This window comes from Narcine bancroftii, unplaced genomic scaffold (assembly GCF_036971445.1).
Source record: "Narcine bancroftii isolate sNarBan1 unplaced genomic scaffold, sNarBan1.hap1 Scaffold_305, whole genome shotgun sequence".
Lineage (NCBI taxonomy): Eukaryota > Metazoa > Chordata > Chondrichthyes > Torpediniformes > Narcinidae > Narcine > Narcine bancroftii.
The window spans coordinates 216,133-239,963 of record NW_027212042.1 but is presented as its reverse complement, the minus strand read 5'-3'; the positions used below and the strand labels follow the sequence as shown (position 1 = coordinate 239,963).

Sequence of the window (23,831 nt, the reverse complement as noted above, 5' to 3'; positions counted from 1 at the left end):
CTACCTTCCACCAAGGGGGGGGGGGGGAGGCCGACACTTTCTTCTTTAGGACCCTCCACAGCTCCGAGCTAGGGCATTCTGCCATTGAAAAGGAGGCCCAGGCTATTGTGGAAGCGGTCTGGCACTGGCGCCACTACCTGGCCAGCAGGAGATTCACCCTCCTCACGGACCAGCGGCCTTGGCGTTCATGTTTAACACTACCCACAAGTGCAAGATTAAGAATGAAAAGATCCTGCGCTGGAGAGTCAAGCTGGCAACCTACAGCCACAACATCTAGTACCGCCTGGGAAAGTTTAACGACTCCCCAGATGCCCTCTCTTGGACCTGCGCGTCTATGCTCTATGCTCGACGACAGGCTGCAGGCACTGCATGAGTCCCTCTGCCATCTGGGTGTCACCAGGTTGTACCACTTCATTAAGTCCCGGAACCTGCCGTATACCATCAGGGATATCAGGGACATGACTGAGGTCTGCCAGGTCTGCGTGGAGGGTAAACCCCGTTTCTTCCGCCCGCCCCAGGCCCATGTCGTAAAGTCCACTCGGTCCTTCGATCCTCTCGGCATGGATTTCAAAGGGCCCCTGCCTTCCACGAACCAAAACGTCTACTTCCTCACGGCAGTGGACAAATACTCACACTTCCCTTTCGCTATCCCTTACCTGGACAACTCCACGGCCACCGTCAACAGGGCCCTGGAGCAGATCTTCACCATGTTTGGCTACCCCACTTTCATCCATATTTACTGGGGGTCTAGTTTCATGAGTGATGAGCTGCGCCAGTACCTGACAGCGAGGGGCATCACGAGTACTCACACGACTAGTTATAACCCGAGAGGCAATGGGCAAGTGGAACGTGAAAATGGGGTGGTCTGGAAGGCAGTCCTTCTGGCTCTCAGGTCAAAAGGGTGGGCCGTTGAATTCTGGCAGGACGCCCTGCCCGAGGTGCTCCATGCCATTCGGTCACTTCTATGTACGGCTACCAACGAGACCCCTCATGAATGTCTGTTCTCATTCCCCAGGAAGTCGGCGACTGGAATATCCCTCCCAACATGGCTCACGTCCCCAGGACCGGTGCTTCTGTGTAAGCACGTCCGGACACACAAGGCCGAAACCCTGGTCGAGCAGGTCTTACGTTAGGTTCGGCAGTGGCAGGGAGGACACCGTCTCAACAAGGGACGTGGCACCAGCAGGAGCACCCATCATTCCACAGCATCCTTCAGCCCAGGATGATGCCGATGGGGCATACATCCCCGTCCCCAGGCAGCTATGGGGCACAGAGGGCCTCCTTGACCACTAGGGGCCCACTTCAGCCATGAGGGGGAGGGGAGGGGATGGGGGGGTGAGGGGGATGATGGGGAGGGGAGGGGATGGGGGTGAGGGGGATGATGGGGGGGTGAGGGGGATGATGGGGGGTGAGGGGGATGATGGGGGGGTGAGGGGGATGATGGGGGGTGAGGGGGATGATGGGGGAGGGGAGGGGATGAGGGGGAGGGGATGAGGGGGAGGGGATGAGGGGGAGGGGATGGGGATGATGGGGAGGGGAGGGGATGGGGGGTGAGGGGGATGATGGGGGGGTGAGGGTGATGATGGGGGGTGAGGGGGATGATGGGGGGTGAGGGGGATGATGGGGGGTGAGGGGGATGATGGGGGGGTGAGGGGGATGATGGGGGGTGAGGGGGATGATGGGGGGTGAGGGGGATGATGGGGGGTGAGGGGGATGATGGGGGGGGTGAGGGGGATGATGGGGGGTGGGGGATGATGGGGGAGGGGAGGGGAGGGGATGAGGGGGGGGGTGGGGGATGATGGGGGAGGGGAGGGGAGGGGATGAGGGGGAGGGGATGGGGATGAGGGGGAGGGGATGGGGATGAGGGGGAGGGGATGGGGATGAGGGGGAGGGGATGGGGATGAGGGGGAGGGGATGGGGATGAGGGGGAGGGGATGGGGATGAGGGGGAGGGGAGGGGATGGTGTGAGGGGGATGACGGGGAGGGGAGGGTGATGAGGGGGGAAGGGAGGGGGATGAGGGGAGGGGGATGAGGGGGGGGAGGGGGATGAGGGGAGGGGGATGAGGGGGGGGGAGGGGGATGAGGGGGGAGGGGAGGGGGATGAGGGGGGAGGGGAGGGGGATGAGGGGGGAGAGGAGGGGGATGAGGGGAGGGGAGGGGAGGGGGATGAGGGGGGGAGGGGGATGAGGGGGAGGGGAGGGGGATGAGGGGGGGAGGGGAGGGGGATGAGGGGGGAGGGGAGGGGGATGAGGGGGGAGGGGAGGGGGATGAGGGGGGAGGGGGATGAGGGGGGAGGGGAGGGGGATGAGGGGGGAGGGGAGGGGAGGGGGAAGAGGATGAGAGATGAGGGGGAAGGGATGATGAGTGGGAGGGGATGCGCCTCCATCCAGGGGAACGTGTCTCCGGCCGCGGGGCTGCGCTGATCCCGCCCGGTTCTGGCGGCCCGACCCACCTGCTCGGGCGGCGGCAGCGAGCGGGGCCGTGGCTGCGGGGCTGGCGATGTCCGGGCAGAGAGAGAGCGGCGGCGATGGACGAGTCGCTCCGGATCATGGAGGATCTCAACCTGCTCTACATTCGGCAGATGGCCCGGAGTCTGCAGGTCGCGGGCCTGGGGGGGACGGGGGGGGGGGGACGGGGGGGGGGGGACCGGGGGGAGACGGGGGGGGGGGGGGACGGGGGGAGACGGGGGGGGGGACGGGGGGAGACGGGGGGGTGAGGGGGGGGACGTTGGGGGGGACCGGAGACGCGGGAGGGACGGGGGGGGGGGACCGGGGGGGAGACGGGGGGGGAGGGGGGAGACGGGGGGAGACGGGGGGGGGACGGGGGGAGACGGGGGGGGGGGACGGGGGGAGACGGGGGGAGACGGGGGGGGGACGGGGGGAGACGGGGGGGACGGGGGGAGACGGGGGGGGGGGGGACGTTGGGGGGGACCGGAGACGCGGGAGAGACGGGGGGGGGGACCGGGGGGAGACGGGGGGGTGAGGGGGGGGACGTTGGGGGGGACCGGAGACGCGGGAGGGACGGGGGGGGGACCGGGGGGAGACGGGGGGGACCGGGGGGGAGACGGGGGGGGAGACGGGGGGGGGGACGGGGGGAGACGGGGGGGGGGACGGGGGGAGACGGGGGGGGGGAGACGGGGGGGGACGGGGGGAGACGGGGGGGGGGACGTTGGGGGGGACCGGAGACGCGGGAGAGACGGGGGGGGGGACCGGGGGGAGACGGGGGGGGGTGACGGGGGGGGAGGGGGGAGACGGGGGGAGACGGGGGGGGTGAGGGGGGGGACGTTGGGGGGGACCGGAGACGCGGGAGGGACGGGGGGGGGGACCGGGGGGAGACGGGGGGGACCGGGGGGGAGACGGGGGGGGGACGGGGGGGGGGGACGGGGGGGGAGACGGGGGGGGGACGGGGGGAGACGGGGGGGGGGACGGGGGGAGACGGGGGGGGGGACGTTGGGGGGGACCGGAGACGCGGGAGAGACGGGGGGGGGGACCGGGGGGAGACGGGGGGGGGTGACGGGGGGGGAGGGGGGAGACGGGGGGAGACGGGGGGGTGAGGGGGGGGACGTTGGGGGGGACCGGAGACGCGGGAGGGACGGGGGGGGGGGACGGGGGGGGGGGACCGGGGGGAGACGGGGGGGGGGACCGGGGGGAGACGGGGGGGGGGGAGAGGGGGGAGACGCGGGGGAGCCGTGGGGAGACGGGGGGGGGGGGACGGGGGGAGACGGGGGGGGGGGTGACGGGGGGGGGGTGACGGGGGGGGGGGGGGACGGGGGGAGACGGGGGGAGATGGGGGGAGACGGGGGGGGGACGGGGGGAGACGGGGGGGGGGGGACGGGGGGAGGGGGGAGGCGGATGGGGACGGGGGTCGGGCGGAGGGGGACGGGAGGGGGAGACGTGGACAGGTCCAGCACCGGAAGTGGGGGGGGGTCCCGGCCTGAGGGCGTCCGGCCGGAGTGGGGGAACAAACGGTCCCGGTGGGGGAGACAGGGTGGTCCTGGCCTGAGTTCCTTGAGCCCACGCTCCGAGATCTCCATTAAACGCCCTCCTGTGTTTTGATGGAAACTTGGGAGACATTTCGGACAGGAAGGAGGAGACGGGCCGAATGGCAGAGGAGGGGGGGTGTCCAGCATTTCCTGGCCAGGTGCTGGGGGAGGAGGGCCCGCTGGGTGGGGCGGGGGGACCTTTCTGTGCTCAACCCTTCAACTGTGGAAGACAAATGGCAAAAGCAATGATTGGGATGAACTTGTGAAGAGTTTGGAGACCGTGGTTGGGAAGATGTTGGGGGATATGTTTATGGACCACATCTCCCGACCAGTGGTCTTCACACTTTTTCTTTCCACTGACCTACCCCCTCCGGCTTCCACCTCCATCACATCCTCCTCAATCACATCCTCCTCCACTGTTTCCACCACCAGACACATCTTCCCTTCTCCTCTCCACCATCTGCAGGGACCTCTCCCTCTGCGACTCCCTTGCCCACTCCTCCCTCCCCACCAATCGTCCCCTTGGGACCTTCCCCTGCGACTGTAGGAGATGCTCCACTTGTGCCTACACCTCCTCCCTCAGCACTCTTCGGGCCCCAAACTGTCCTTCCAAGAGAAGCAACATTTCACTTGTGAATCTGCAGGGGGTCGTCTCCTGCATCCGCTTGTGGTCTCCTTGATGGCGGAGAGACTGGACACAGTCTGGGAGATCGCTTGGTTGAGCACCTCGTTTCTGTCCGCCGTAAGATTGTGGATCCACCAGTGGGCACCTGTTTCAATTCTCCGCCCCTTTCCCTTGCCGACATGTTTGTCCGAGGTCTCATTCACTGCCAGACTGAGACCTCCTGCAAAATGGAGGAACAATACCTCATCTCTGGCTTTCATTAAAATTCCCCATCTCCCTACCTTCTCTCCCTTCACACAGACATGATCAATTCTTACCTAGCCCTTTACCACATTCAATTAACACCTGTTGTTGGTGAATTCTGAGACTTTCTGATACATCCTGCTTCTACCTTTTCCGTTTTGTTTACCTTGGAAGAAGGGCTCAGGCCCGAAACGTCAGCGATATATCTTTGTCCAAAAGATCCTAGATGCTGAATAAACCAGCTGAGTTCCTCCGGCATCTCGGTGTTTTACTTCAATCATGGCGTCTGCAGCCTGTCGTGTTTCTCGCTGTGATTTGTGGGGGGGTGGGGGGGGGGAAGGGGTGAGAACCACTGCTCGAGACCCAATTGTTCCTGAAATATTTTGCTTGAGAAAAATTGTCATTGGCCCATTTCCTTTGGAGTTCTGAAACCGTGCACATAACGAGTAAATGTGGGACGATTAAAACAGTGCTTTTCAAACTTTTTTCCACTCTTCTTTCTTTTTTTCTTTCTTTTGGCTTGGCTTCGCAGACGAAGATTTATGGAGGGGGTAAATGTCCACGTCAGCTGCAGGCTCGTTTGTGGCTGACAAGTCCGATGGGGGACAGGCAGACATGGTTGCAGCGGTTGCAGGGGAAAATTGGTTGGTTGGGGTTGGGTGTTGGGTTTTTCCTCCTTTGTCTTTTGTCAGTGAGGTGGGCTCTGCGGTCTTCTTCAAAGGAGGTTGCTGCCCGCCGAACTGTGAGGCGCCAAGATGCACGGTTTGAGGCGATATCAGCCCACTGGCGGTGGTCAATATGGCAGGCACCAAGAGATTTCTTTAGGCAGTCCTTGTACCTCTTCTTTGGTACACCTCTGACACGATGGCCAGTGCAGAGCTCGCCATATAACATGATCTTGGGAAGGCGATGGTCCTCCATTATGGAGACGTGACCTACCCAGCGCAGTAGGATCTTCAACAGCGTGGATTCGATGCTGTCAGCCTCTGCCATCTCGAGTACTTCGATGTTAGGGATGAAGTCGCTCCAATGAATGTTGAGGATGGAGCGGAGACAACGCTGGTGGAAGCGTTCTAGGAGCCGTAGGTGATGCCAGTAGAGAACCCATGATTCAGAGCCGAACAGAAGTGTGGGTATGACAACGGCTCTGTATATCTTTGTGAGGTTTTTCAATTGGTTGTTTTTCCAGACTCTTTTGTGTAGTCTTCCAAAGGCGCTATTTGCCTTGGCGAGTCTGTTGTCTATCTCGTTGTCGATCCTTGCATCTGATGAAATGGTGCAGCCGAGATAGGTAAACTGGTTGACCGTTTTGAGTTTTGTGTGCCCGATGGAGATGTGGGGTGGCTGGTAGTCATGGAGAGGAGCTGGCTGATGGAGGACCTCCGTTTTCTTCAGGCTGACTTCCAGGCCAAACATTTTGGCAGTTTCCGCAAAACAGGACGTCAAGCGCTGAAGAGCTGGCTCTGAATGGGCAACTAAAGCGGCATTGTCTGCAAAGAGTAGTTCACGACAAGTTTCTCTTGTGTCTTGGTGTGAGCTTGCAGGCGCCTCAGATTGAAGAGACTGCCATCTGTGCGGTACCGGATGTAAACAGCGTCTTCATTGTTGAGGTCTTTCATGGCTTGGTTCAGCATCACGCTGAAGAAGATTGAAAAGAGGGTTGGTGCGAGAACACAGCCTTGCTTCACCCCATTGTTAATGGAGAAGGGTTCAGAGAGCTCATTGCTGTCTCTGACCCGACCTTGTTGGTTTTCGTGCAGTTGGATAACCATGTTGAGGAACTTTGGGGGGCATCCGATGCGCTCTAGTATTTGCCAAAGCCCTTTCCTGCTCACGGTGTCGAAGGCTTTGGTGAGGTCAACAAAGGTGATGTAGAGTCCTTTGTTTTGTTCTCTGCACTTTTCTTGGAGCTGTCTGAGAGCAAAGACCATGTCAGTAGTTCCTCTGTTTGCGCGAAAGCCGCACTGTGATTCTGGGAGAATATTCTCGGTGACACTAGGTATTATTCTATTTAGGAGAATCTTAGCGAAGATTTTGCCTGCAATGGAGAGCAGCGTGATTTCCCTGTAGTTTGAGCAATGTGATTGCTCGCCTTTGTTTTTGTACAGGGTGATGATGATGGCATCACGAAGGTCCTGAGGCAGTTTTCCTTGGTCCCAACAAAGCTTGATAAACTCATGCAGTTTGACATGCAGAGTTTTGCCGCCAGCCTTCCAGACCTCTGGGGGGATTCTATCCATACCTGCTGCTTTGCCACTTTTCAGTTGTTCAATTGCCTTATTTGTCTCTTCCCGGGTGAGGACCTCATCCAGCTATAGCCTTAGGGGCTGTTGAGGGAGCTTTAGCAGGGCGGAATCTTGGACTGAGCGGTTGGCACTGAAAAGAGATTGGAAGTGTTCTGACCTTCGGTTGAGGATGGAGATCTTGTCGCTGAGGAGGACTTTGCTGTCTGAGCTTCGCAGCGGGCTTTGGACTTGGGGTGAGGGGCCGTACACAGCCTTTAGAGCCTCGTAAAAACCCCTGAAGTCGCCAATGTCCGCGCTGAGCTGGGTTCATTTGGCGAGGCTAGTCCACCACTCATTTTGGATCTCCCGGAGTTTGCGCTGAAGATGGCCAGGACGGCTTTGTAAGGTGAGCCTGGTGGGCAGCTCACTTCTTTGCCAGCAGCTCCTGGATTTCCTGGCTGTTTTTGTCGAATCAGTCCTCGTTTTTCCTGGAGGAGAAGCCCAGTACCTCTTCAGTGGATTGCAGTATGGTAGTCTTCAGCTGATCCCAGAGGGTTTCAGGGGACGAGTCCGTGAGGCGGATTGCATCCTCGAGCTTTGCTTTGAGGTTTGCCTTGAGGTTTGCCTGGAAGTTTCCTCTCACTTCGTCTGACTGCAAGTTTCCAACATTGAACCTCTTTCTGGGGGCTTTACTGTTCCTGGACTTTGGCTTGAAGTGAAGGTTGAGCGTGCAGCGAACCAGCCGGTGGTCAGTGTGGCATTCCGCGCTGGGCATGACCCTGGTGTGGAGCACATCTCGTTTGTCTCTTTCTCACACCAGGATGTAGTCCAGGAGGTGCCAGTGTTTGGATCGTGGATGCATCCAGGTGGTCTTCAGGCTGTCCCTCTGCTGAAAAAGGGTGTTAGTAATGACAAGCCGCTGTTCTGCGCAGAGCTCCAACAGGAGGCGCCCGTTGTCGTTGCACTTGCCGACGCCATGCTTGCCAAGGATTCCTGGCCAGGATTCTGAGTCTTTGCCGACGCAAGCGTTGAAGTCGCCAAGGATGACAACCTTGTTGGCTGTGGGGGGGGGGGGGGGGCGGTTGAATGAGGTTGCGCAGGTCAGTGTAGAACTTGTCCTTTTCTGCTGGTTCCGCCTGGAGGGTGGTGCGACGCTTGTTTTGAAGGGGGAGTCGCATGGACATGATCCGGTCCGAGTGGCCTGTCGGTAGGTTTTCGAGTTTGGAGGCAATGGAGTTCTTGACCATGAAGCCTACACCAGATAGGCATCGTTCATCCATAGGCTTACCAGACCAGTAGAGTGTGTAGCCTGCGCCGCGTTCTTGGAGGCTGCCTACATCTGCAAGGCGGACTTCACTGAGAGCGGCTATGTCAATGTCAAGTCTGAGGAGTTCATGTGCAATGAGGGTAGACTGACGTTCAGGTCTGTCGGCCTTGTCTAGCATGGTTCTGATGTTCCAGCATGCTAGCTTGTGTTTGTGAGCATCTTTTGAGGGGGAGGACGTGGAGGGGGAGGACGTGGAGGGGGAGGACGTGGAGGGGGAGGACGTGGAGGGGGAGGACGTGGAGGGGGAGGACGTGGAGGGGGAGGACGTGGAGGGGGAGGACGTGGAGGGGGAGGACGTGGAGGGGGAGGACGTGGAGGGGGAGGACGTGGAGGGGGAGGACGTGGAGGGGGAGGACGTGGAGGGGGAGGACGTGGAGGGGGAGGACGTGGAGGGGGAGGACGTGGAGGGGGAGGACGTGGACCTGTCCTCAGGCCTGCACAAAGGAGCTTTTAGGTGGAGTGCAGTGCGTGCAGTACTGGCCCCACCCTTTAGACCCAGGGAATCCTTAAAGTGGGATGTGAGTGGAAAGGAAAAGGTTGAGAACCACTTGAATATCCCAAAGCCAGCAGGGTTTCCTTCAGGGAAAATCCTGTATGACAAGGGATCATGTGACCGCCCACACAGCGGGAAGCGGCAGAAATGCCAGCCAGTCAGAGGCCGGCACTGTGATGACATCTCTTCTGTCGTTAGAGGCCGGGAGTGAATATAAATAGAGTTGGCAGAGTAATAAATCAGTCTTCAACCTCGACTTGACCGTGTGTGTGTGTCGCTCTTCACACTTCATGTAGCGCACTCGCTACATTGGTGACCCAGGCAAGTCCAAGTGCCAGTTAGACCTGAAGACGATGGATCAAGCAGCTCTCCCCGCGGTCTCACTAAAACTGCTAATGTTCCAGGCATCGCAGTCTCATATTTGGTTCAAAAAGGCCGAGGCCCAGTTCCTCCTTCGACAGATCACCGACGACTCACATTACTACTACGTAGTGAGCTCGCTCAACCAGGACACGGCAGCGAGGGTCGTCAATTTCCTACAACAGCCTCCAGCGCAAGGCAAATACGGTGCCCTCAAAGAGCTACTAACCCGCACTTTCAGGCTATCACAGCGCGAGCACGCCGCTCATCTGCTGCACGTGGACAGTTTGGAGGACCGGGCCACATCCGCCCTCATGAGAGAGATGCTTACACTCACTGAGGGGCACAAGTCTTGCCTGGTCTTTGAACAGATATTTCTGGAGCAGCTGCTGGAGGATATCTGACTCTTGCTTGTCGATGAGGACCTCAGCAACCCCAGGAAAGTCGCAGCCTGGGCTGATGTGCTCTGAAGAGTGAAGAAAGAAAACAGTGCCTCAGTGGAACAGAACGCAAAGCCACGAGCCCAGTCAGTAACAAGGCCACAGCAAACGGAGAGGCAAGCGGACCCCTCTATCCCACCATATTGGTATTATCATCAACGATGGGGTACGGGAGCTCGTCGATGCCGCCCACCCTGCGTGTTTCCAGGAAACACAATGGCCAGCCGTCATTAATGTCTGTGGTGGCTGGCCAACGTGACAGCCTCCTCCACATTTGGGACTCTGTCAGGAAGGCGGTTCCTAGTGAACACTGGTGTGAAAAGAAGTGTCCGTTCTCCACCTCCCCCACCCCCTGCCAACAGCCTATGACACCTGGAACTCCAAGCTGGGCCCAGCATTGAGGTCAGTGAACAGAACTCTATGCAAACTTAAGGCCCCCGCACCATTTGTGGCCACTGATTTAAGTGGACTTTTACTTTTGTGGCAGTGGCACAACCACACCTGGGAGCCGATTTTCTGTGCGCCCACTGCCTGCTGGTAGACTTGAAAGGGCAGCATTTAGTGCATGCCAGAACTTTTCAAACGATGCCCCTGGGGGAAGCCAAACTACCGGCCCCCACTTCAACTCCGTCACACTGTCCAACGCCTGCACATGCAGCCTGGCATAGTTCCCCACAATTGTGGCACCACAGTTCTCCGCGGAACTGAAGCACAGGTTAAGGCCCACATCCTCACTGAGAGCCTCCTGTCTCTTTCCCCCCCCCCACCCCCTCAAAAGCCTGCCCTTGCCAAAGAGAAACTTAAGAAAATGGAGGAGTAGGGGTCAAACAGCCCCTGGGCCTCACCCCTGGATATGGTCCCGAAGGCAGCAGGAGGGTGGAGTCCATGTGGTGATTACCAATGCCTCAACGAGGCCACCACACCAGACAGATAACCGTGCCCCATATCCAGGACTTTACCACCAACTTACAAGGGGAATGAGTGTTTTCAAAGGTCGATTTAATCAGGGGTTATCATCAGATCCCAGTTCACCCCAAGGACATACCTAAAACCGCCATAATTGCCCCCTTCAGCCTGTTCGAATTCATGAAGATACCCTTCGGACTTAAGAATGCAGCTCACACTTTTCAGCGGCTGATGGATGCGGTGGGCTGGGACCTCCCTTTTCCCAGAGCCCTAGCCAAGGCAACCCTGAGATCCCAGCATACAAGACGGCGCTTTCTGGGCTGCAGCTGGAGGAGGTCATCATTGTTCCTGGCATCCAGACGCTCCTCTGTGATGTCTCCACTGGTAAACCCTGCCCCTTCGTGCCATCAGTATGGAGATGGCAGGTCTTCAACGTAGTGCACAACTTAGCACATCGGGTCATCAGAACCATGGCGAAGATGGTGGCCAGCAGGTTCATCTGGCGTGGGCTCCGCAAGCAGGTCAGTCAGTGGGCCAAGACCTGCAGCTTTGCCAGGCATCTAAGGTGCAAACTCCCCAGATGTTTGAGCAAGCTGGGTGAAGGTTCAGCCAGATCCACCTGGAGATCAGTGCCAGGGCACTAATCAACACCTGGGTGTCCAGGTTTGGAGTCCTGGAACATCTCACCTCCAACAGGGGAGTGCAGTTTACCTCAGGGCTCTGGGCGGTGCTGGCCAAACTGTTGGGAACCCAACTCCATCAAACCATGGCACATCACCTACAGGCCAACAAGTTGGTGGAGAGGTTCTACCAACTTGATGGCCCGGCTCAAGGGGCCCAACTGAGCGGATGAACTGCCTTGGGTCCTGGGGATATGCACCGCGCTGAAAGAGGACTTTAATGCCTCTGCAGCGGAAATGGTTTACGGTGCACCGTTGGTAATCCCAGGGGAGATCTTGGCCACTGCCAAGGATCTGGAAACCCTCACGGTGGAACTGAATCAGCAGAGGGAAAGACTAGCCCCACCACACGGCCAGGCCAAATCTTTCATGCCCAAGGACGTGCACACCTGAACATATGTTTTTATGTGAAGGGGAGTGCACTGGGCACCCCTCCAACTATGATGTTGTGGGTGAACAGAGGGACCTCCCTCCATACATCCCTCAAGGTCGCTGCACAGGTTGATAGGATAGTTAAGAAGGCTTATGGGATGCTGGGATTCTCCCCTAAACTTCCTTCCCTTCACTTTGTACACATCCTCTGGTGTTTGCTGATCCTGCCCTGAGAAACTGGTGCTGACCGTCCACCCAGTCTCTGCCTCTCATAATCTTGTTGATCTCTCCTCTCATCCTTCTAGTCCTAGCTCTGCTAACCTTGCTTCATAAGACTCATGGCAACATCCTGGTAAATCTCTACACTATCTCCATAGCTTCCACATCATTCCTGTAATGAGGTGACCAGAAATGAACATAATACTCTACATGTGGTCTCAATATGACCTCTCTACTGAACTCAGTCACCCCATTAATGAAGCCCAGCATCCCACAGGCCTTCTTAACTATCCCATCAACCTGTGAGGTGACCTTGAGGGATGTCTGGATTTAGACCACAATGTTCCTCTGTTCATCCACACTCTTAATTATCCAACCATGTACTTCCCTTCCGGTTTGACCCTCCAAAATGCATCACCACACACCTCTGGATTGAACTCCATCTGCCTCTTTTCTGCACAGTTCTGCATCCTGTCTGTATCCTATAACAACCTTCAGCTCCACCCTCAACTCCTCCAACCTTCATATCATCAATAAACTTACTGACCCATCCTTCCGCCTCTTCATCCAGGTTATTTATAAAATCACAAAGAGCAGGGGTCCCAGAACAGATCCCTGCAGCCCCTCCACTAGTCCCCGATCTCCAGGCAGATACTTTCCTTCCACTTCTACTCTCTGCTTTCTTCCTACAAGCCAACTTTTTATCCACACAGCCAAGGTTCCACTGATTCCATCCCTCGTGACTTTCTAGATAAGTCTCTCATGGGGGCCTTTCTCATGCCCTACTAATATCCATGTCGACCACATCTACCCCCTGACCCTCAACAATTTCTTTCGTTACCTCCTCAAAAAACTCAATTAGATTCATGAGGCATGACTTTCCCTTCACAAAGCCCTGCTGACCATCCTTGAATAGACTGGATTTCTCCAAATGCTTGTCCCATTTACTGACACTTGCAGGCAAGCTCATTCTGAATCTAAACAGCCAACTTTTTAGGGATCCCACGCATCATGTCTTTATGAACAAGCCCACAATGAGAAATGTTGTCATACGCCTTCTGAATATCTGAAAACACAATATCTACTTTCTCTAAAAACTCTTTTAGGCTCATAAAATTAAACAAGAATATCTGCAGATGCTGGGGTCAAGTGCAGTCACAAATGTCCCTGGAATGCATTGTCGGGGTTGGTGGCGGAGGCTGGTACAATAGGGGCATTCAGAAGGTTTTTAGATTGACACATGAATGTAAGAAAATAGCGGGTTATGGGCGTGAGGTAGGGAAAGGTTCGATTGTTGTGGAGTAGGTTTACGTTGGTCTGCACCACATCATGGGCTGAAGGGCCTGTACTGTGCTCTAATGTTCATATTCAGTCTTGGCAGTCTGCAGCCAGACGCCATTAACACTGAGTGCTGTAATTTCCGTTAACCCTCTCCCCTGTGTCCCTTTCTCTGTTTCTCTGTCCCCTTCCTCCCATCCCCACCCCCTCCCATCCCCACCCCCTCCCTCTCCCCTCCTCTCCCCTCCCTCATGTCCCCATCCCTCCCTTTCCTCTCCATTCCCCTCCTCTCCCTCCCCTCCTTTTCCACCCTCCTCTCCTCTCCCTCCCTGCCTCTTTATTCAGGGTTCTGCCTGTTGTTTTATGTTTGCATGACCAAGGTCTTGGGCCTGAATTGTTGGTTGCCCTTTACTTTCTACAGACCAGCCATTCTCAACAGGAGTCCTGAGGGGAAACAACCCCGACCCCCCCCCCCCCCCTCCGCCACCTCGCATAACATAAATATTTTCACAGTTTTTTTTAATGTAGTTGGTCAGAGAGAAGTGCGGAAGAAACCAAGACTTGGCTGCTGCACAGGGTAGGGGGCCCAGAGATTTTGAGCAGTGTCCTCGGGGGCTACAGCCAGAGAAAGGTGGAGATTGGCTGGTGTTGAGCTGTGAGCTGCTGAGCTTTTCGTATTAGGCTTGTGAGGCACGACCTCACTCTCACTAAAGCCACGCTGACTATCCCAGAAAAGACTGTGCTTCTCAAAATGCTCAGAAATCCTGTTGCTAAGAATCTTCTCCAATAGTTTGCCAATAAGACTCACTGGTCTACAATTCCCAGGATTCTCCCTCGCCTTTCATAAACAAGGGGACTGCATTTGCCATTTTCCAATCCTCCAGCACCTCCCCTCTGCACAGGGAGGATGTAAAGACCCTCACTAATGTCTCAGCAATCTCTTCCCTGAGGGGTGGGCGATGGCATATGCAGTCACCCTGGCCACACCCGCTGTTGATAGATTGTACAGTTTCATGCTGGTAGGTGCAGTTGAGTCCATGGCCAGATCCACCATGATCACAGTGAATGGTGGAGCAGGTTTGATGGCCAAACGGCCGACTCCTGCTCCCCTTGTTGACGTTCCTTTTCTTCTGCCTCTCTGCACTTTGAGATGGGCAGAGTATGAGGCAAGGGTTTGTGTGCTTGGAGCCAAGGTGAATGGCTCCTTCATTGAGCCAGGGTAACAGAGTGATTTAAGTGGCGTTTTTACGTTGCAGAATATTCTCAGCTTTCCTTTCCTGATTCTGTAAAATGTCAGTATCACTTCTCTGTGAATGTGCACTCAGCAGCATTCTGATCTTGAGCTCCCCTTTGCAGGTCCATACCCAAGCATTCGCTCACTCTGCCATGTTCTCTGTTCCACATTTTCCAGGACTCCGATTTCCAGAAGAAGATTGACTATGAGATCCGAATGCGGGATGGAGCCTGCAAACTCCTTGCAGCGTGTTCTCAGAGGGACCAGATGCTGGAGGCAGCGAAGAGCCTGATGGTCTGCAATGCCCGAATCATATCCTACATGTCTAAGGTGCAGAGAATGAAGGAAGCTCAGGTGAAGCAACGTCAGGCAAGGCGGTAAGTGGCCAGATCGTTATCGCACAGACCTCCAGAGGGTCACTCTGAGTGAGGGAACAATGTCGCTAGACAGATGTGAATGGTGTGAAAGCAACAGATTTGTTAGATGGAGATGACTGGGTCGAGAATTTGTTGAGAGTATCCAGGATCCCCCTTCTCACTTACCACCCCACAAGCTTCCGCATCCAATACATCCTCCTCTGCCAATTCCGCCACCTACCATGTGATCCCACCACGAGAACCAAAGAACCAGAGAACATTTCAGCATAGAAACGGGTCCCTTCAGCCCTTCTAGTCTGTACCAAACTATTTTGTTTCTTAGTCCCACTGACCTGCACCCAGTCCATACCTTTCCCATCCATGTACCTGTCCAAATTCCTCTTAAATGTTAAAATTGAGCTCTCATTCACCACCTCAGTTGGCAGCTCATTCCACACCCCACCACTCTCTGTGTGAAGAAGTTCCCACTCATGTTCCCCCAAAACCTTTCCCCTTTCACCCTTAACCCATGTCTTCTGGTTTGTATCTCACCCACCCTCAGTGGAAAAAGCAGACCTACATTTACTCTGTCTGTCCCCTCATAATTTTAAATACCTCTATCAAATCTCCCCTCATTCTTCTACACTCCAGGGAATAAAGTCCTAACCTGTTTAACCTTTCCCTGTAACTCAGTTCCTGAAGTCCGGGCAACATCCCAGTAAATCTTCTCTGTACTCTTTCTATCTTATTGATATCTTTCCTGTAGTTCAGTGACCAAAACTACACATAATTCTCCAAATTTGGCAACACCTCACACTTATCTGCATTAAACTTCACCTGACATTTTCAGGAAAGTTTTCTATAGAGGTACCAACTAGAGAAAATGTGATACTGGATCTCCTATTAGGGAACGAGACAGGACAGGTGACAGAAGTATGTGTTGGGGATATTTTGGGTCCAGTGATCATAATGCCATTAGTTTCAAGTTAATTATGGAGAAGGATGGGTCTGGGCCTTGGGTTGAGATTCTAAATTGGAGAAAGGCCCATTTTGTGGAAATGAGGAAGGATCGAGAATGCGTGGATTGGGATAAGTTGTTTTTGGGCAAGGATGTACGAGGTAAGTGGAGGATCTTCAAAGGGGAAATTTTGAGTACAGAGTTTGTATGTTCCTCTCAGGATTAAAGGTGAGGTTAGCAGGCAGAGGGAACCTTGGTTTTCAGAAGAAGAAAGAGGTGTAGAACAGATAGAGGCAACATGGAGTAAATGAGGGACTTGAGGAGAATAAAAAAATGCAAGAAAACCTCAAGAAAGAAATCAGGAAGGAAAAAAGATGTGAGGTTGGTTTGGTGACAACGTGAAGGAAAATCCTCAGGGTTTCTACAAGTATATTAAGAGCAAAAGGAGAGTAAGGGATAAAATTGGTCCCGTTGAAGATCAGAGTGGTCGGCTTTGTACGGAGACAAAAGAGATGGGGAGATTTTAAATGTTTTTTTCATCAGTATTCACCCAGGAAACAAGCACAAAGTCGTGGGAAGTCAGGAAAACAAGCAGTGAGGTCATAAACCTGTACAAATTACAAAGGAGGAAGTGCTCACTGTCTGAAAGCAAATAAGGGTGGATAAATCCCCAGGGCCTGACAAGATATTCTCTCAGGCCTTGTGGGAGGCTCATGCACAACATCTTTAGCCACAGCTGAGGTGCCAGAAGATTGGAGGGTAGATCGTGTAGTTCTGAAATTATAGGACAGTGAGCCTGATGTCAGTTATCAGTTGATTACAGGAAGGTGATGGAGTTTGAAGTGCACAGCCTTTGCATGGGGGAAACCCACTTTCTAGAACTTTATTCTAGTGCCACAGTCAACCGTTACAGCTGAGACCTCTCTTGGATGACCAGGATGTCTCAGTGTCTTGACATGCTCCTAGCGCTCCACAACGCTTGCTGAGCCTGCCTTCTTCACCATTGGTGTGTTTGGAATGAGCTTCTGAGGGAACTGCAGAAGCAGCACACAGTAACTGTTCAGAAGGCAGTTGGATGGGTTTCTGAGCAGGAGGGGCTTTGGGGGAGATTCTAAATTTAAATTCAGGCCTACAGCACGGTAACAGGCCCTTTGTGCCCATGAGCCCTTGCCACCCAATTAACCTACACCCCACCCCCCCCACCGGAACATTTTGAATAGTGGGAGGAAAACCCATGCAGACACGGGAAAAATGTTCCACCTCTTTACAGACAGCGTGGGCTTTGAACCCCGGTCCCGATCGCTGGTGGTGTTACAGCGTTGCGCTATCCGCTACGCCAACCGTGCCGTGCAAATGGAGGCAAATGAGATGAGCCCAGAATGCCAACTTGGACAGCGGGATCTAGATGGGACAAAGGACCTGCGCAATACAATGTAATGATTTCTGGTTCTTCTGCAGATCCTCAGATGCTGGTCTCCTTGAAGATCGACAACCATGCAAGGCATCCGTCAGCATATCAGGTGGGGAAGAAGGGGAAAAATGGTTAACATATGGTTCTGAATAAGGGTGACTTTGGTTTCTGTTTGTCCACGAGATGTCTGACAGCAACGTAGCAAATTCTGTCAAACCAGAGAAGGTGGTGAAGAGGGCGTCAAGGCCACAGGTTTCTATCTATGAAGGATTCTGGGACCCATCTATTGGATTCCATGCTGGGATTTGCCTTGCGTCTCTGCATCAATGATTCAGGCCCCTGGTTACCAGCTCCTTCATATTGACAATCCAGCCCACTGAGGCCTCACGGTGTCTTACAACTCCGGAGGAACGACCTTCCCCCCCCCCCCTCCCCCTTCCACTTCCCACCTTTTTCTTCCCCTTTTCCCCCTTTTCTCCCCCTTTCACCCCTTCCCACCCTTACTCCACCCTCTTTCCTTAAATATAGGTCGGCATTTTCCACTGAGGGCAGGTGAGATACAAACCGGAGGACGTGGGTTAAGGGTGAAAGGGGAAAAGTTTAGGGGGAACTAGAGGGGGACTTCTTTTTTTTTTTTTTTTTTAAATTTTTTTATTTTTCACACCATTAATCACATTAGCCATGATATACACTATTTCTTTTCACACATATACAGTGACTTTTTCTCCCCCCCCCCTTTCCTCCCAAACCACCCCCCCACCCCCCCCTCTCATCCATTTTAGGTATACAATCTAGGTTGCATTAAGCCAGTCAGACAATGTTGTCATTCAACAAAATTACACCAGAAATTCTACTGAGTCCATTCTTTTCTTTCCTTCTCCTTCCATCAACTTAGGTAATGTTTGTCCCCGGTAGGTTTTCGCTATTGTATTTAATGTAAGGCTCCAATACTTGTTCGAATATTTCAATATTATTTCTTAACCAATATGTTATTTTTTCTAATGGAATACATTTATTCATTTAAATTTGGTAGTTTCTTCCTTTTAATTTGGTTATGTATTCCATTAATATTTAAAGACATATAGTTCAGCGTAGCCCTTTTATATTTTGTTTATCTTCTCTTTCCGTTTTTCCATCATTACCTTTCCTCCTTTTCCATTTCTGTTTTCTTATTTTCAACTCTTTATAAGACAACATTCCTACAACATCTAACATTTTCCTTATTCTCCTATTTCTATCTTATTTATCCCCAATCTCCCCTTCACCTCCTGAGTTGTCCTTTATCCCTTGTCGGACAACCACATCTCCCCTCTCCATTTGGATTTGCGAATCCACTCGCAAGCGTCAACTGATTTTGCAGTGACCGCTATTTCCCCCCACCCCGCCTCCCCCAGAAAAGATTTCATTTTCATATGTCACAAAGGTCCCTCTTTTAATTCCCTCCTTATTCTCTCTATTCCATTACCTTCCCTTATTAATTCTTGTCTATACTATCTATATTTTCCTCTAAGTACAGATACATTCATGTATGCTCATTGTCTCTATTCACTCTTATACCTCTTTACCTGCATACATATCAATCGTGATCATTTTTACTCTCATTACCCGTCTTCATCCCTCAGTCTATTTTTGTCTTTACCCACATACATATCAATCGTGATCATTTTAACTCTCATTACCCGTCTTCCTCCCTCAGTCTATTTTTGTAATTGTTCTGCAAATTTTCGTGCTTCTTCTGGATCCGAGAATAGTCTGTTTTGTTGTCCTGGAATAAATATTTTCAATACCGCTGGATGCTTTAGTATAAATTTATACCCTTTCTTCCATAAAATCGCCTTTGCTGTATTGAACTCTTTTCTCTTCTTTAGGAGTTCAAAACTTATATCTGGATAAATGAAGATTTTTTGCCCTTTATACTCCAGTGGTTTGTTGCCCTCTCTTACTTTTTCCATTGTCTTCTCCAGTACCTTTTCTCTTGTAGTATATCTTAGGAATTTTACTACAATAGATCTTGGTTTTTGTTGTGGTTGTGGTTTAGAGGCCAATACTCTATGTGCCCTTTCTATTTCCATTTCATGCTGTAGTTCTGGACATCCTAGGGTCTTAGGGATCCATTCTTTTATAAACTCCCTCATATTCTTGCCTTCTTCATCTTCCCTAAGGCCCACTATCTTTATGTTATTTCTTCTGTTATGGTTTTCCATTGTATCTATTTTTTGAGCTAGTAGTTCTTGTGTCTCTTTAGTTTTTTTATTAGATTCCTCCAATTTCTTTTTTAAGTCTTCTACCTCCATTTCTGCTGCTACTGCCCGCTCTTCCATCTTGTCCATTTTTTTTCCCATTTCTGTTAAGGTCATCTCCATTTTAATTATTTTCTCTTCTGTGTTGTTTATTCTTTTTCTTAAATCCTTAAATTCCTGTTTTTGCCATTCTTTAAATGACTCCATGTATCCTTTAATAAGAGCAAGTATATCCTTTACCTTGCCTATCTTTTCTTCTTCTATTTCCCTGTACTCTTCCTCTTCCTCTTCTTCTTCCTCTGGGTTGACCATCTGTTGTTTCTTTGTTGCCCTTTCCTCCTCTTCTTTCTTGTTTCTATTGTCTTCTGTGGTCTCTTCTTGCTGCAGGTGTTCTGCAGCTGTCGTTGCCGGCTGTGGAGATCGACTCCCCAGCTGGTCCCCCCTCCCGTCGGTGTGTTTTTTTTCATTCGCATCGCGCATGCGCGAAACTTCACGCATGCGCGGTTGCGCACTTTTGCTCGGCTCTGCGAGCCATTTTTGTAGTCCATTATTTACCGACCTGAGGGAGCGGGTTTCTCTCTCCGCAGCGGGCCTCTTCGGACAGGTAAGGCCTTCACCTTTTTCCTCCTTTGTCTTCTCTTCCTCTCTTCTTACCGTTGCTTTCGACTTTTCTTTTTTTGTCGCCATCTTCTTTCCACCTTTATATTCACTTTTCTGTAACTTTTATTTCTGTGCCTTTGTGTTTTCTCTTGTTTTTCCCGACTTTTCTGGAGATGGCTGGAGTTCACCGTCCGGCCACTACTCCATCGCGTGACTCCTCCCTAGAGGGGGACTTCTTCATGCAGAGAGTGGTGGGGTGTAGAATGAGCTGCCAGCTGAGGTGGTGAATGTAGATCAGTTTTAACATTTAAGAGGAATTTGGATAGGTACATTGATGGGAGAGGGATGGAGGGATATGGACTGGGTGCAGGTCAGTGGGTCTAAGCAGAAAAATGGTTTGGCACTGACTAGAAGGGCCAAAGGGCCTGTTTCTGTTCTGTTCTATGGTTCTAGGTGAGGCAGAGTCATGTCATCCAGCCCTCATCTCCTGATATTGATGTAACTTTTGTGGTGGTCTCGACTTCGGTGATACTGGCTGCAGGTTGGGTGATAGCTTTGCCGACCTCCTGCACCGTAGCTGTGGTTCGCAGCTTCAATTTCCAGCAGTTGACCATTCTCATCGCCTTCACCCTTCCCACACATACATGTCTTTGGCCTCATCTACTGTCAGGTGAAGCCAAGTGTAAACTTGGACAGCCTTAAACGTAAAGGCATGAAGGTCATTCCTGTCTCTCCTACCTGATGCCAATGCACAAAGGTGTTGGGCAACCTCAGCAGGTCACATAGCATCCAGAGGAAGGAAAGGGGGACCAGCATTTTAGGCCTGGGCCCTTCATTGGTGGGGGCCTGAATGAAAACGAGGAAGGAGGATCTAATGACATTGTTTTGAATTTTTTACCCACTCCTGCTCTTTGCTTTGGACATGCACAGTGAGAAGCGTGGGAGGAAAGCTTGCACTTAACGTAGAGGATGTTTTGGGAACTGGAAAGGCTTTTCCCACTGAGACAGGGAAAAGCTGGTAGGAAAAGTGAGGCAGCGAGTCAAGAGGAAGAAGGAAGCATATGTTAGATATAGGCAGCAGGAAACAGGAAGGGCTCATGAGAAGTACATGGTAGACAGGAAGGAGCTAAAGAAGGGACTTAGGAGAAATCGAAGGGGCCTAAGAAGGCCTTGACATGTAGGATTAAGGAGAAGCCCAGGGTGTTCTATGCGTATGTGAAGAACAAAAGGATGTCGAGAATGAAGGTGGGGGAACTGAAGGATAAAGGAGGCAACATGTGCCTGGAGGCAGAGGATGTAGGGAAGGGGATCCTTAATGAAAACTTTGCATCAGTATTCACAAGAGAAAAGGACCTGGATCAGGGTGAGGTCAGTACGTGCTTATGTGCTGGAACATGTGGAGGTTAAAGAAGGTAAAGTGCTGGTTCTTCTCCAAACATTTGTTCAAGTTTATTATCATCCGATTGTACAAGTACAATCTGACGAAACAATGTTCTCTGGTCCTTGGTGAAAAAGCAGGCAAACACTCATCTAGAGAAACAGTACAAATAAATATTGTCAAGTCTTGGAGGGTCAGTGTGAGCAGTTCCTTTGGTCGTTCAGCATTCTCAGTGCCTGTGGGAAGAAGCTGATCCTCAGCCTGGTGAACTTTATAAATGTGAAACTCTGTGCACAGTCTAAGAATTGCCTAAAACCAATGAACTTAGAGGAATGAGAAGTGATATTGGACTGTGAACCAAAGAACTTTTCTGAACCTACACACACATCACATACACGTGCGTTTAGAATTAGAAGGAGTTAAGTTAGGTAAAGTTAAGTTAATAATAAATAGATAATTAAGAGCAAATTTTGTTTAAGTAACCAGTTGTTTTGGTGAATATCTATTGCTGCTGGGTTTTGGGGTCCTCCGGGCTCATAACACCCTCCACTTTCTTTTTGTTTGCTCAATTTTCCAGCAGTTTCTCCTAAACCTTATGATTTTTTTGTATTAACAGAACTCCGCATTCCTTTGATATGGAAAGACACGGACTACTTCAAAAATAAGGGAGGTGAGAATGAGCACGTGCTTGAGTGAATGTTGGTGGCGATGTCTGTGCGAGGTGGAGAGGTATGGGCAGGGTCTTCAGGCAGGAAGGAGGATGAACTCTGCATGGATAGGTACATGATACTGGGAGCTATAACCAGATGGAATTGGCCAAGGGAACTGGCATCTGCTCCAGCTGTGAAACAAGTGATGGAGAACATCATGGCATAACTTCAGGAGAATATTCATTCAGGGAGGTTACGTGGGTGTAGCGGAGGAATCAGAAGGAGGTGATCATGTTGTTGGTCATGTACTGGAACATTATCGCAATTTCAGAAATCTGGCTGAGGGAGGGACGGGAAAGGCAGCTTAAATCAGGGACAACTGCTCCTGGCACCATGAGAGAGCAGGGGTGTTGCCTTTTACATTGAGGAACACATCACAGCAGCAGGAGAGTTCGAAGGGCTTGGATGGGAGGAAATTTGTTAAGTGGGTTTAGGTTCGTTTTCCCAAGCAGTCGGTAGACATCAGCACCTGACCTTCATAGAACAGCACAACAAAGACCCTTTGGCCTTTGGACAGTTGTGCCAAGTTATATATTCCAAACAAAAAGCAAAGTCTAAACCCTCCCTACCCCATAACCCTCTATTTTTATTCCATCCATGTGCCTGTTTAAGAGTCTCTTAAATGCCCCCAATGTTCTAGCCTCCAATACCACCCCTGGCAAGGCATTCCAGGCCCCCACAACTCTCTGTGTAAAAAAAAAAAACTCACCCCTGACATTTCCTCTAAACTTCCCTCCCTCCCTTGAACGCACGTCCTCTGGTGTTTGTTGATCCTGCCTTGGGAAACAGGCTGGCCGTCCACCCTATCGGTCCCTCTCATAATTTTGCAGACCTCTATCAAGTCTCTTATCCTTCCACTACTACCCTTTGATTTCTTCCTACAAGCCAATTTTTTATCCACACGGCCAAGGTTCCACTGATCCCATGTCTCATGACTTTCTGGATGTATATCTTGTGGGGACCTTGTCAAACACCTTATTAAAATCATGTCAATCACAGCTACCGACCAAACCTCATCAATTTCTTTTGTTACCTCATAAAAAAAATTCAATTAGACTCATGAGGCATGACCTTCCCTTCACTAATCCACGCTGAGTTTCCTTGAGTAGACTGGACCTCCAAATGGTTATAGATCCTATCTTGAAGAATCCTCTCCGATAGTTGACACCCCACTGATGTAAGACTCACTGGTCTAGAATTCCCAGGATTCTCCCTATTACCTTTTTTAAACAAGGGGATCACATTTTCTATTCTCCAATCCTCTGTCACCTCCCCTGTGGCCAAAGAAGATTCAAAGATCATAGCTACTGCCCCAGCTCTCTCTTCCCTCACTTCCCGCAGCACCCTGGGGTTTATCGCGTCCAGCCCCAGGGACTTATCAATCTTTTTTTTTTTTCCACATTGACCATGATACATACATTTTCCTTTTCAAATATATACAGTGTCATTTTCTCCCCCCCCTCCCTCCTCCCATCCCACCCTCCCTACCTCCCTCCCCATCCATTTAAAGTACAAAATCTAAGATACATTAAACCAATCAAACAATGTTGTCACTCAATAAAAATAAACAAGAAATTCCACTGAGTCAATTCTTTTCATTTCCTTCTCCTTTCGTTAATTTAGGTAGTGAATGTCCCCGGTAGGTTTTCTCTATTGTGTTTCATGTAAGGCTCCCATATTTGTTCAAATATTTCAGTATTATTTCTTAAACTATATGTTATTTTTTCTAATGGAGTACATTTATTCATTTCTATATACCATTGTTGTATTCTCAAGTTATCTTCTAATTTCCAG

General features: G+C 51.9%; 1 protein-coding gene across 2 annotated transcripts in view; it reads left to right on the top strand.

Annotated features, from left to right (window-relative positions):
- Positions 1–2,395: 2,395 nt before the first annotated feature.
- Positions 2,396–23,831, top strand: part of LOC138750917 (rhotekin-like) — an 87,247-nt gene continuing 65,811 nt past the window's right edge. For both annotated transcript variants that reach the window (XM_069913045.1, XM_069913044.1), the window contains exons 1-4: positions 2,396–2,599; positions 14,562–14,761; positions 17,157–17,218; positions 21,944–21,997. In XM_069913045.1, the coding sequence (XP_069769146.1) occupies positions 2,528–2,599; positions 14,562–14,761; positions 17,157–17,218; positions 21,944–21,997 (388 nt within the window). In that variant the 5' untranslated portion in view covers positions 2,396–2,527. The remainder of the gene's footprint in view (positions 2,600–14,561; positions 14,762–17,156; positions 17,219–21,943; positions 21,998–23,831) is intronic.